Source organism: Lathamus discolor, chromosome 5, assembly GCF_037157495.1.
Source record: "Lathamus discolor isolate bLatDis1 chromosome 5, bLatDis1.hap1, whole genome shotgun sequence".
Taxonomy (NCBI): Eukaryota; Metazoa; Chordata; class Aves; order Psittaciformes; family Psittacidae; genus Lathamus; species Lathamus discolor.
The window spans coordinates 63793921-63808182 of NC_088888.1; the positions used below are offsets into that span (position 1 = coordinate 63793921).

Genomic DNA, 14262 nt, shown 5'->3' on the forward strand with positions numbered 1-14262 from the left:
GGGTTTTCTGCTGCCAGTGCTGCCTGGGTTGTGGCTGTCCTGGGGAGCTGTCTGACAGCTCTGGTGTTTGTCCATCAGGACATCTGATGTTCTAGCACACATTGCAGAGCACGGCATGAGGCCTCTTGGGATTCCTGTCTTCAAATGTTCTTTGTGGAAGCATCGTGTGTCTTGTGGGAGACCACTGAGGAAGCTAGAAAGAAAACGGGAGGGAGCCAGCCAGTTCAGCAGTATGGCAGACATCATCTGCCACGAAGCTGGATCTTCTGTGTCATGGAGAGTGCGAGTCCTGCTGAGGAAATGCACCTCGCTGACCTGCAAGTCAAACATAAAGGACTGATGGAAAATTGGATCCCTTGGCCATGACAACAGTAGGTCTGTAAATGCTGTGCTGATGTGGGGCTCCTGGTGAGGTGAAGTGAGGCTCATACAAGCCCTCCATAAACCATGGAGGGTTTATGGAGCAGGAGCTCCATAAATCATCCATTGGGCCAACAGCCCCCTGCTGAGGGAGGGAGGGGAGACAGTAGAGGGGCTGAAGCAAGAAAGGAGTCTCTGGCACCACGTTGCAGGGCTGCAGGATGATTTGCTGCCTCAGATGACAGGCAGGGGCCTCTGTCCTTTGTGCTTTGCAGAAGGGGACCCTTATCACCCCACAAGCACCATTGTGTTGCACTCCTCCCTCTGCAGCCCTGCCTGCCCTATGTGGCAGCTGCTTTGGGGAAAAACTATCAGCAGAAGACCTACACTGACTCAAATGACTTTCCCAGTGCAAAAGAAGGCACGAGCTGGACCTTCCTGGGAAGGCCCTTGGAAATGAACACTTCCTCCCTTTGCAGGTGCTGGCAGGGAATGAGCATGGGGTCACTCGGGGATGATGTGAGCAAACCCTGCCAGATCCCATGAAAAGGGCTGGCGTCCTGGGAGGGGGAGAGAGGTGGGGAAGGCTGGCAGCCCTCATGGGATGCTCCTTCATATTTCATTTATGATCTGCTGATTTCCACCTGGCTGGGGTCCGAGCCCACATGATTCACTTTCACAGGGGCAGGTGGGAGCGGCTCCGTTGTTTTCTTTTGAATCACCCCACGTTTCTCTGTCACCAGAACACGCTTCAGCAGCCACGTGTACATGCGTGTGTGTGTGTGCGAGACACGGCGAGCCTGGCGGGAACAGGCTGGGCTGGCTTTGTCTCAGCTTGGTGGACTTGGCAGTGTTGCATTTACGGTTGGACTGGATTTTAAATGTCTCTTCCAACCTAAGTGATTCTGTGAGCAAATGCCATTCTGCAGGAGTTTCTCCTGGCTTCTGTTTTTCACATGAGGTTCTCCAAGGAGGAGTCCGGAGCCCCTTTTTGACTCCTTCACTGGGCTCTTGGAACACCAGCATGCTTATTCTCCTTGTTGCATAGCTGGGCAGTGTAGGCCTGCAGCAGTCACCGCTGTTGGAGCTCAGTGGTGGTGGGGTCATCACAGACCAGTGGCTCCCACCCACAGTCCAAAGACAAGTAGTGCGAGTCCATAGGAGGGCCATGGCGATGATCAGAGGGCTATGAAGACAGGCTGAAAGAGCTGGGCTTGTTCAGCCTGGACAAGAGAAGGCTCTGGTGAGATGTTAGAGCAGCTTCCAGTACCTAAAGGGGCCAACAAGAAATCTGGAGAGGGGCTTTTTGCAGGGACATGTGGTGACAGGACAAAGGGGAATGGCTGCAAGCAGAAAGAGGGGAGACTTATATTAAGTATTAGGAAAAATTCTTCCTTGCAAGGATGCTGAGGCACTGGCACAGTTGCCCAGAGTTGTGGCTGTCCCGTTCCTAGCAGTGTTCAAGGCCAGGCTGGATGGGGCTTGGAGCGACCTGGTCTAGTGGAAGGTGTCCCTGCCCATGGCAGGGGGTTGGAACTGGATGAGCTTTAAGGTCCCTTCCAAACCAAGCCATTCTACGATCATAGAATTCTATGATGCTGTGATTCTATGACTCTATGATTCTAAAATCTTTGTGCCTGTTGTATTGTGAACTGTAAGGGAATAAGTGAGTTCTGACCTGTTTAATGTAAAGAGCCTAACTAAATCTAGCTGCGTGTGAGCAGGGCTGTGTCAGGCAGCAGCCCCTCGGGAGGCAGATTTGCAGTTGGAAGATGGGATTATCGTTTCGTACTGCTGTGTTTAGGAGAGCACAACTCTGAGGCAGCAGCCTCAGCTGGGGGCACACCCAGGCCAAGGGAGACACCGGTGGTATGGCTCACAGCAGGAGCGTGACGGTGTTCACCAGAAGCTGCTCCTCGCAAACCCTCTCCGGAGGGCTGTTGAAAGCTCCAGAAGCAGCCTGTGTCTGGGAGAAAAAGGCCTGAAATCTGAGCCACTGCTGGCCCAAAGGCACAGGGCCGTCTGGTGGGTTCCAGGAGTAGGGCTGCCCAGGGCTGGGCTGCAGCAAGCTGAGGCATCAGGACAGTAGAGCTGTCACTGTCCCAAACCCCAGCTCTGCTCGGAGGACAGGTGCCCACTGGGCGCTGCTGCAGAGCAGCGGCTGTCCTGGCTCAGAGGAGCTGGTACAGTCCCCGTGGGACCATGTGAAGAGGAGAGGTGCAGGTATTGTGCACTGTGCGGGCAGAGCTGGTCCCTCGAGGGCTGTGCCACAGCTCCTGTCATGCCTGGAGAGGCGAGTGCAGCTGCACTGGGAGCATGCCAGCCTGCCTGGTGTGTGTGTGCCGGCAGGGTGGAGGTGGCCAGGCCAGTGGATGCTGCTGGCCGCAGTCCCCCTGTGTGCCAGCCAACAACTGGCAGTGCTGATGGGAGGGCAAAAGCCCACTGGTTGTGCTGGTTAACCAAAGCTGCGAGAGATGCTCAACTCCTCTGTGTACCTGCAAGAGGAGAGCTGCCGTGAGAAATGAGTGCCCAGGCTCTGCACATCCGAAGTGCCAGAGCATGAATAACATACAGGCTCCATATGATGCCCTTTGGCAGCTGGTGAGAGAGCATGCAAGCTGGAGGAGGGGGAAGAGCCACGAAGCCCTGCTGCCCAGCCCAGCAACCCACAGCTGAATTGAAACAGCTTTGAAGGTAATGCTGTCCCACTGGTAATAGCTGTGGCTCCCAATGAGCCTGCGTGTGCCGGGGGACAGCCAGGCTTTGCAGCTCTGCCAACAGAGCTGTTCTTTAGGAACCTGGTGTTGTTTATCAGTGAGGGGGGTTGTTTTATGGGTTTTTCCCCTCTTAATGGTCAGGTACATACAAATGTTGAAATTCACATTTCTCAACAGGAGTTTGGCTAAACGCTTTCCATCACATAAATTACAAACAACTCGAGCACAGGTCTGAGCCAATTCCTTTCCTAGAGCCTTTCAGATCAGACCTGTCACTGGTTTCATGGGAGGCTTCAGTACAAAGCTGGTGCAGTCCAACTTTGCTTTTGCAAACAGCTGCTTGAGAATGAGCTGTCTGTCCCTAGCCACTGCCATTTTCCTCTTGGTGTGTGTCTCTGCCAGCAGCCTCCGTGGTGCCATGTTTTTGTTTGCCTGTGCCCTGGGCAATGCCCCGTCAGGGTGAGTAGGTTCGGGGGCCCTGAAACAGAAGCCTGCAGTGCAGTATCTGTTCGGCCCTGACAGGGTGTCCTGTGGGCACTAATGGGCCTCTTTTTCACTACATAAAACCCCAATCTTTAATATCAGAGGTTGATCTGAGCAGATAAACCTGCACAGGGTCTGAGGCCTGCTCTTTCTTCTAGATTTTAAGGCAGGAGTGTTTCTCTGGGCTAAATGGCTATGGGGTAGCTGAGTGCTCTCTTCTGCACGCTGCTGGTGTTGGAACCAAGCACCTCTGTGCAGCCTTAGCTGAGCACCAGCCCTTTCTTGTCCACGGTGCTGCAAACTCCGCCAGCGTGTTGCTACACCCGCAGGTCCGGGTGGTTTGGCTCAGTGCTGCGCCTGGTGTGGGCACAGGTGTGGGGATGACCAGGGAAGGGGCAGGAAACCTCGGGGGAGACCTTTCTGCTGTTTGGATGGGACGGAGGAGCTCAGCAGCCAAGTGCTGCTGGCCAGGACCTCTGTGGCTGGCGAGGACCTCTGCCAGGGGTTGCCTGCCATCTGCTGGCAAATCCCATGGGATGGATGGAACCCAGGAGGGAGCTGGAAAAGGAAAGCAGTTGTGGTTTGGTGGTATCATTCTGACCAGAGGCAATACTATGTTTTCTGGTGGGGCCCATCAGAGAGGTGGTTCCAGCTGGCAAGACCGAAGGCAGCATTACCATCCAACCTGTTTCCATAACCTCATCGTTCTGGCTGGGCTGCAGAGGGATGTGGCCCTGGCAAAGCAAAGCCCTGAAATGTCAAATCTGCACTGCCTGGCACCCATATTCATTCTGGTGGTCTGTGTCCAACATTTGCCCACCTCCAGAAAGGTCCACAGTGACCACCCGCTAGGGTCAGCCTGTTCTCTGCAGAGCTTCGGAGCCCCAAACTGTGCTGGGTTCGGGGCTATGGCACTTTCTTGCCAAAGCAGGAGTCATCAGTGCCTTTCCTCTGGGGCTGGAGGAGGATGATATGAGGATGATCCCGCAGAGGAGCGTTGGCTTCAGGGCCAGCGGGGCAAGGCCACGGAGGTGAGTGTCCCCCAGGGATGAGCCCCTGACCTGCCCATACTAGGACCAATGCCAGAGCCGAGTCTGATCTCCCTCAGGCCGGGAAGGGGCTGCTGACTGGGGCACACAGAGCAGTGAGGTCTGTCTGGTCAAGGGTGAGCAGGCAGCTGGGCACCGGCAACGCGATGGGGTAGATGTCAGTGAGTTCACACTGCCTGGCTGTGAGTCTTGAGCCTCTCAACAGCAGTGCCTGAATCTATTTACATACCAGAGTGCTCTTGTGGTCTGGGGCCTGGGTAACCAGGCAAAGAGGATCTGTACGTGTTCCTGGTGCAGAACAACAACACTGTGATTTACAGCGAATGCCTCCCTCCCCCCATCTCTGCCATGGAGATAAGCAATGTTTTGCTGCTTGCACAGGGCACCTGTTTTCGACATTACTGGGTATGTATTTTGGCTTCTTCATGTCTGAGTTGTCAGATAACGCTGGAGACTAAGTTAATGCCCCGAGGAAAGGCACTGCAAGAGCCCAGGCCTGCTGGGTCAAGCACCATTAACGCCATCAATGGGTGTAGCAGATTTGACCACACAAGCATCTTGCCAACAGCAAAGGCAGCCCCAGGTAGCACAGGGGCTTCAGCAGGAGAGCAAGAACCAGTCCCTGCTCTAGGAAGCACTACTGGTTGTGCTGTTGGATCAGTCTTGCTCCCCACTCTATGTAAAGCTGGGCTGAGATAAACTGCACAGCACTGCCCAGCATAGCCATGGTTCTTATTTATATTTCTCTGTTGCTTTCATTTTTTTCCCCACTAGGACTGGATTAGGCACAGTTTAGTGGCTGGGCAGGCCAGGACAGCAGCGGACCCTGACTGTGAGCAGCGGCAGTCGTGTGAGACACATTTTGGTGAGTTTTTCTAGAAGTTTGTGGCATTCCAGCACAACTGTCCATGCAAAACCAGGCAGTGAGTCTGCTCTGGCCCTTCTGTTCTTTTAGAACCATCTCTGAGTTAAAGCTTTGTGTGGGCAGCTCAGAAATGGAGCCAGGAGTAGTTCTGTTACCAGGAGATAGGCACCCTTGGGTATCAGCTCTGGCTGCTGCAACAGTCACTCCTTTAGCCCTGAGAGTTACAGGAGCCAGTACCTGTGATGCTTTTTGCTCCATCTTAACTATAATTTTTTTTATCCACAAATTGTCCTTGTCTGACTCCTGTCTTGCCCAGGTGTGCTAGCTATGCCTATTTTGTAATGGATAAAGCTACACCTGCAAACACTATGGCATCCCTAACCTGGAGAGGGGATTATTACTGATGACTTAGAGTACCCATCTGGCAGCAGCAAACCCCTCTGCAATTGCTTTGTAACAGCACCTGGAGGCAGAGACGTGGCTTTAATATAAGGCAGGTATTTGTGAGTAGGGTAAGTGCTGTAACTATAAAAAGAAGGAAGACTCTGTTTAATGAAGTGGCCTGTACTATGTATACTTGTGACATTTGCTGCAAAGCTATAAAAACTGTCCATCTTTCTCTTCAAGCTACTTTCTGGCTGCGTTTCTGAATACCCCTGATTCAGAGCTGTTGAAATAGTTCTAAACATCAGGGGTATTGCACAACTTGAGATAACGCTGCAGGTCTTACTCAATGGCAGAGGGATAATAGTGGCAGGCTCTTACAAAAAATACCTGCAGGGAGAGATCCTGGTTTCATTTGCTTGTTTGTTTAAAGCTGAACTGCCATATTTGCATTTGTTGGTGCCAAATTCTTTTGCTCCTTCTGCCATACAACTGAGTGCTTGTTTAGTTACCTCAAAATGCAGCCTGAAACAATTCCTGCTTCATCAACTACTGGAAATGATGCAGCTGAGGCGAAAAGAATCCAGGCATTTTCAGGAGATACTTTGGCAGTGAAAGGGGAAGGTGATGCTCAGGGGGTTGGCACCTCACATACAGCTCTCCAAGGGCAGGGGAAAGGAATCAACAGCACTTCTTTGCTTCACTTGCAGAGCCAGACTTACCCTGCTTTCCCTGAGCCACCTCTCAACCCATTTATCATTACCGTTAAAACTCATACCCTATTAATTGCTGTCTTTAAAAGCAGAGGGTTTTCTGCCCTGTGCCAGGAGAGAGGGTATCAGCCCCTGAGTCCCTTGGCAACGGCACAAGGGCTCCCATCGATCCATTGGGTGCTGGCTCCCGGCCCAGGACAGCCGCCACTGCCAAGAGCTGTGCTGCCGCCTGCTATCCAAGCGAGAACCCGATACCAGGGCAGAGCCCAGGACAGCTGCAGCAGTCACACACCAGTGCGCTGTTTGGAGGCTTACACAGCGGCACAAAAATGAGCTGCCCCTCAATATAACTCATTACAGCCAGCTAAGCCATGCTTCACAGGATGGAACTGCATCCTCCGCCATGTATCCTAAAGCTGCTGCTGCACCGAGGCATTCTGAAGGCACAATAAGAGATAAAAAATGCGTCAGACAAAACGATACGGTTTTCTTCTAGTGTCACAGTAATCCTGATTAGGGCTATAATGCAGAAATGTGTGAGATACATGGTTTCTTAAACAGGGGCTGTTTATGCAGTGGTTCCTTGCCGTGCCTGCTGGGAATGCAGCCTTGACAGGAAAACGACATTTGCAAACAAATGAGCAGAGAGACACCAAGTTCTCCTCTCGGGGGGAAATTAGCAGTTTAATATTCTGCACGGGGCTTTCTTTGCTGGACGGCCGGGGCTCGTAGGTGCTCTGTAATAATGGCATCAGTCATTAATAATGAATCTGATGCTGAAATGCCATGAGTTGGGGCTGTCTGCATCCCTGGCATGTGGTGGGGGCTCAGGGTGGGAGCCACTCTCATGGCAAATACCTCCCTGAGAGTATTTTACAAATGGGGATAAATTAAGGGGATAAATTACAATAGCTAAAATTAAGGGATAAGAGGGGTGACTAGGAGAGCTGGGAGGCACGGAAGTAATGACAAAACTTTGGTGCTGAAAGAAGGGAGGATGAGGGTATCACAGGCCTGGTGCTCCTCCTGATGTTGCACCGGGACTGAGCGTCCTTTGGCAGTGTTTCCACCCCTTGCAAACTGCTGGTCCCATCCAGGCAGAGACAGCAGGGACATGGGGCTTTCAGGATGGGGAGTGGGATGATGTCCTGGTTTTGGAAAGGATGGAGGCAGGAGGCAATCAGGTGGTCCCTGCATCTCACAGGTGGTGAGTGACTCAGTGGGACAGAGGGAAGGCAGACAGGATGAAACCTGACCCAGGGGACATCTCTGTGGCTTTGCTCAGAAGAAGGAGCTGTGGGCTGGCAGGAATAATCCCCCTTTACCTGCAGGGAAGTGAATGCTGCTGATCTGGGTTCGAGTGTCTGGTCTGAGGATTCACATTTCTCTTCCATGGCCTTGAACAGACCTGGGAGGAGATGCTGCTGCAGCTCCCGCTGGCCCGGCTCTGCCATCCATCACAGCATTGTGCGATACATCTTGTATATTATCACATGGAGCAGTTTGCGTGGGGAGCATCTCCTCCTGTGCCTGTGTCAAGACCACTGACTTAATGTGATGCAGGTTTGAAGCCCCCCTGGCACAGGTGGTTGAACCTTCACCTGGCCCAGTCCCATCCTGGAACTGCAGGATCCAGGCTAACTGGGAGTGTTTGTCCCACCAGACAGCTTGAGGGGTGTTATTCCACAGCAGGCTGCTTAGCGGGACGTGCTGAGTGAAAGCTTTTCGCAGGCTAGGCACATCCTGTAACGTTACGGTACGTCCCATTGCCATGGTGAGGCGTTTCTAGCGGCATCTGACACTGTGGCAATTGATTAACAGTGAGTGCAGCAGGTGCCTCTTTAGCCCGAAGCTGCAATTTCACCACAGGCCTTTCCCCATAACCTGCTTCTGATGTGATTTTTCTGTCAAATGTATCTGTTGCTCCCGCTATTATTTTTTTTCTCACTTTAATGACAGCTTTTACTGCTCTCCCCAGAGCCATTTGCCAGCTGCCGCAGTTTGCTATTCCCCACACAGGCAGCAGAGGCTCAAAGCAGGACTTCATTCCACAGAAGGTGAGAAACGCACAGACTGGGGCTGCTGACCAGCGCTGCTCCCTCACCGGGCTGCTCTCAGAGCCCTAACTGCTTCTTTTCTCTCCCTCCTGGGCCTGGGCAGTGTAGTCTCAGCCTTACTGCTGAGGGTGGGAGTGTCTCGGGATTGATGGCACTTCATTGTTTTATCTCCTATTTCTGTATGTGTATTTTGGAGGTCTTTCTCTGAGGTCTGCCAGGGCGGCTTTTGCCTCTTTTATGGGATTCTAAAATTATCGGCTGATGCTTATTCTCTTGGTTGGGTGAAAGGGTTACAGCCTCTTGCTAAATCAGAACAGTTCCTCTCTAATTTGCGTTTCTGTCTTCGTCAAACCCTAAAAAGAGAGAGATATTTTGAGTCCAAATTAGTTGTCTGGAAATTGTACTTTGAGGGAAAAACCATACTGCTAACTGTGCAGTAGGTAAGGCCGAAACCCAACCAATAGCCATGTCTGCCAGTTGTGGAGATTTAATCAAGACCACTGTCTTCTCAGATGCCACTGGGCTACGTGGACTGTTCGTGTAAGAGGGAGAACTGATTTTAGATCCCTGTTTTCATAATAATGTTATGGGCTCATATTGGGAGTATCTTAATGCCCCATGCAAACTAAGGAACTGAGCCCAGCCTCTTGTGTTCTGAGTTGTGCCCTGTCCTCCCTCCCATGGTTTAGCATCTGCTGTTGAAGGCCACAAGCTGGACAAATCCCAAGCCATGAAATACCTGCACAGGCTGGTGGCACGGATGCCACAACCTGGAGCACCTGTGGAGCTGATACAGGCAAAACAAGGGTGAGTTAGTGAGGAGGCTGTAAGGTAATTTCTTCAGGCAGTGGAGACAGGAACATCTAAGAAACGCACCTGCCAAAAAATGGCTCCCAGCTGAATGGGCGAGAGTCTGTTACCAATGGTATGAGGACAGACAAAATGATCATGCATGTAACCCACAGAACTTCTGGGAGAGGAAGATCAGGCCTGTAATTGGAGCAATAGCAGGGGAAAGATCTGCTGTGGCTCATATTTTTTCAGGCACTCCTAGCGTGCCCGCAAGGTGGCTGGCCATGTGGCTTAGCGTTAGGCAGGGCTTTCTTATCCTGCCTCCCATTGCCTGTGCTGAAGACCACATAATTCATGACCACACCAGTCTTGCCTCAAAGCAAATGATAGATCAATAAATCAGGAATGACAAAAATGTTGCCATTGCAATTTCAGGCAGGGGTTAGCCAGATCTGCTCTATTTTTTTTCCCTTATGATCAGGTTAGTTGCTGCACAAGCACAGCTCTCAGGGCAATTTGTAAGAGCTGGAAGTGTGAGAGTACATTTTCCACAGAGGACTGTGCAGATCAGGGATTTACACTGTTTTTTCATTTGCTGCAAAAGAGAAGTCTGTAAAATAGAGGGAGCTTTTCAAGAGAATGTGATCATCAAACACACCTCCAGGATTTTGCTTTGTTAGAGATGGCAAGGGTGTTATTTGCATTCTCAGCAATAAATAATTTTCCTTTATCTCCCTGGTGCCCAGGCTGTGCAGCTTCCATGAAGCACTGTGCTCCTCTCATGTGCTCATTCAAACACACACAAAGGATCACACCAGGAAGCAAGTGATACACTTGAAGATGCAGGTTTTGTAGCTATGGAAATCTAGCCAGGATCCCTGAGTGAGGTTGGGGATATTAGCTAGACCTCCAAAATCAATGTCTGCACAAGCAGGGGGTTCTCTGGAGGCTGACTTCAGGATTTATATGTATTTTGTTATTTTTCAATCTCTCCTCAAAGAGGCTACCATGCTGCCGCCCTGCCTCTCCAGTGAACACGCACATGCTAGATGGAGATAAAGTATCACCATCTACTGGCAGCTGAAAGGATAACGACAGAGCATTTTAGAAAGTAGTAAGAACTGGCTGTGCTTTTACCAGGTAACCGTGTGAGATGCTGCAAAGAGTCCTGCTCCAAGGGAGGGGAAGGAGGCTCTGCACTGCCTCACCCTGCAGGTTCCCCCCCCCCCCCCCCCCCCCCCGAAGCCTCCTCGGATGCATTAGAGCAGCTGAAGCCTGGCAGAGTATTTCTAACTCACCCTTGCTGTGGTTGTACCTGCCGCTTGGTCTTGGTTGCAGGAAAGGGTGACACTCTTGTCACTGCATGACATTGGGTGACACTTTAATGGGCTGGAGCAGTTGTAATGTGGTTGTCTGGAAATGGAAATGAAGGCTATGGCCATGAACCACGCTACCCCAGGAAGCAGGCTGCCCTTCCCCAGTGGAGCTGGGTTCAGATCTCTGCACAGCTTCCAGGCTGTCCCAGCCAGACGTCAAGTACAGAGAAGATTCTGTTTCTGCTACACCCTTGGCAGCAAGGTGATCTGTGTATCCAGAGCAGAGGTGTATGAAGATAGGAAGATGTTATTTGCTGCTTTGATTCACACCTCTTGATGGGCTGTTGAGATCAGAGAGGGATGTGACAAGCCGCCATGGCCTGGAGAACAGGGAGGAAGTGGGATCATCTCCTGGTGACAGGGGAGTGCTCCACAGTCCACAGCTTTGCTGCTGTCCTTGACTAAAGTTGGGAAAGCACAGCCATGGCTTGGCTCGCACTCTCCAGAAGTGCTCCAGGGGAGTTGTTGCGTCCCACAGCCCAGGCACAGCTCTCAGCAAGTGAGCATGGCTGGAGACAGGGATAAAGGGAACAGTGCTGGGGATGGGATCTTTGTTCCCATAGCTATCAAGTCCCATCCACTGAAGGCAGGAAGAGGCAGTGGTGTATAGGCAGCGGCACCGAGATAGACCTGTGGCATGGGCACACTTTTGTTGAACTGAGGGCTTGGAGCCCATGGAGCTGACCACCAGGAGCAGGCAATGGACCATGCTCGCCCACCTGGGCAATAACTTCCCCAGGGAGCTGCTGACATGTCCTAGCCCATCTTTGGCCAGTGCTCACAGGGGCCTGAAGGGTTTGTGGGAGATGGAGCAGTGGAGCAAGGGAGATGATGGGAGGAAACAGAGTGAAGTGACATCAGAAAGCAGCTGGGAAACTGACTGGGGATTTCATGTCACTGGTGGGGGATCTCCTTCAACAGCAGCAGTTCTTGCCCTATTTCCCCAAAGTACTTGTGTGACTTGGCCTTCTAATAAAACCTTACCTTTGGTTTACATGCAGAGCATGTCAAGGTGGCAGTCACCCTGGAGGTTACAGTGCAATATAGGCTCACATCTTTATTTCTTACACAATTTCCCCTACTTGCTGGATGGGTTTTGAAGCCTGGGCTGGGCTTCGTGTTGCTGCAGCTGCCTGAAACAGCAGGATAGAAACTGTGCATACGTTTGTGTCACTTGTCAGTAAAGATGCACAGGAGATGTGTCTCTTCTTCCCAAGCTACTTAGACCTGCTGTGTTGAATACTTTAAGAGGAATTCCTGGGGACACCAGCACCCAGCAGATGTCATGTGGGCTTCTAGGATAGACACCACTGAGCTCTACTAAATCTTGACTTCACTTCTGATTGCCAGCTAAAAAGCAATATGAAGGAAGAGGGACTAAGAGTCACCCTATCTTTAGGTGTTTTATGTTTTTCCTTACTGAGGACATTATGACTTCTTTTTAAGCACCATCATCTCCCCCCTCTTTGCAAAAGGTCATCGTAAAGCAGAGAAACACCTCTGTGCCTCAAGAAAATACTGTTCAAATCCTCTCTGTCCATCTACCACTGCTGTCTCCCTCTTCAATCCATTGTTTTGGGCATTTGCAATGTGCCATAACAACCACAGCCTGTGTCCCTGCCTGAGCAATGCCTGCTGCTTACACTAGGTTGCAAGTGCCCAGCAGCTGGTGGAGCAACTGCTTGAGTTATGAGGAAGCGGACTGCACTGAGGGCCTCCTCTGGCACTGCCACAGGGTGTTTTAATATCCTGGCATTGTTCCACCTCGCCACAAAACTCCAGTGTGTCAGACTTTCTGCGAAAGGGACTGCAGCCTTGGCTTTGGGGAAAGCAGCAAGTCTCAGACCCTGGAAATTATGGGACTGTGGGCTCTTATGGAGTTGAAAATACAGCCACTTGTGTTGCTGGGTGCATGACTCCTTGTCAGGCAGCCAGGCAATAGTGCTGAGGGACTGTGTAGGACATGTGTGGGCTTTGCTGGATCTGTGTCAAAGTCACAGCCTTTTCGCACAATGTTTCAACATCACTGCATAGGCAAATTCTAATGAAAGAAATATTTCAGCTGATTTTATTTCAACAGGGAAGGGACACAGGCTGTTGGAGCACGCTTTGGTGACATAGCCAAAGCCACAAGTTTGGACTTTCTGTGCCCTGTGCCTGTTTCATGTGAGCTTCAAATCCATCATAGTTTGATGTTTCTCAAATAAATGGGAGAAAATCCAGAGCCTCATTATTTTACTTCTTTCACTTCACAATTTTCTGCCCTTTTTCTCCCCCTGAATTGAAGCAGCAATGGAGGATGGCAGACCTGATTTTTCCCTTTACCCAAGTTTACGTTGGGACTCACTGTCCTGGGATGATTTGTGTTTGTATGTTGGGGAATCTCAGAGAAGCATGAGGTGTAAAATAAGTGCACAAAATTACTCCTTTGGTTTCCTGAGTTGCTGATTTTACAGCTGTCAAAATACTGAGGGGTTTGGTTTTGCAATCAAGTGGTTGTGTTAAGCCTTGTGTGTTTTAATGATGCCCTTCAGAAAACTCAGCTGTGTATCCTGTGCTATTTGTTCTGAACAGAAACAATATTTAGTACCTTAAAATGATTGCCTTGAGAGGACTGAAGTCCTTGAGCATGTACAGATTTAGTTCGGTGCCTCCCGAGTCAGCCAAGCAAATTCAAAAGTAACAGGAGCAGCATTCTGAATAATCACTGCTTTCTGCTAGGAATCCCACACAGGCCAGCGTGACAGGGTGTAGGAGGAATACTAAACAAACTGTTCATCCCAAAGGCTTGGCAAGAACTTGCTGAGCATACCTGCCTCACTGTGGTCTTTTAGCGTATAGCAGGCATCAGCACATCCAGTTAAAGACAAACTGGGTCAACTGGGAGAAAAGCAACTGCAGAAAAGGAAAAGAAAAAAAACTAGGTGTAATTCAGGTCATTTCCACTGCAAGGTTTAAGAGCCAAGTGTATTAAAGGGACAGTAAAGCAGCAGAAATGCTGTAAGGACAGGCTTTGCTACTAAGCTACCAAAGTTCACATTGTACTTTACTTTAGCGGCAATGTTTGTCCAAAGAACACCAGGACTCTATGAATCTTGAAGAATCGCGGGTACCAGTTTCAGAAGTGAAAAGAAACGACAGCTTCAGCTGGCACCATGTGAAACCAGCAGTGGGTTTTGATAGCTCACTGAAGGGAGGCACTGGAAATGCATTGATTTTTCAGTTCAGCATGCGTGCTACAGAGTGTGAAATCCCATCTGCTGTGGGACCCTCCACGCAGACATGAATTACCCTGTGCAGGAAGCTGAAGAGTTCCAGTTACGTGCATAGTTCCCAAACTTGCCAGCAAACTTTGACAAAATGTGTAATTTGTGGCCTCTGCTGTCCAGGAGCGGTGGTGTGCCTGCAAGGAGAGATAAGACCATTGCTTGGTAGGGTTTCTCCTGGAAGGTCCTTGCTGTAGTGT

General features: G+C 50.7%; 1 protein-coding gene across 4 annotated transcripts in view; it reads left to right on the plus strand.

Annotated features, from left to right (window-relative positions):
* Positions 1 to 4822: 4822 nt before the first annotated feature.
* The window catches only part of SLC22A16 (solute carrier family 22 member 16), a 50281-nt gene continuing 40841 nt past the window's right edge, over positions 4823 to 14262 (plus strand). Inside the window, exons 1-3 of one of the 4 annotated variants that reach the window (XM_065681080.1) lie at positions 4823 to 5014; positions 5384 to 5474; positions 8550 to 8628. In XM_065681080.1, the coding sequence (XP_065537152.1) occupies positions 4958 to 5014; positions 5384 to 5474; positions 8550 to 8628 (227 nt within the window). In that variant the 5' untranslated portion in view covers positions 4823 to 4957. The remainder of the gene's footprint in view (positions 5015 to 5383; positions 5475 to 8549; positions 8629 to 14262) is intronic. The other 3 variants (XM_065681078.1, XM_065681079.1, XM_065681076.1) reach the window with 3 other exon arrangements.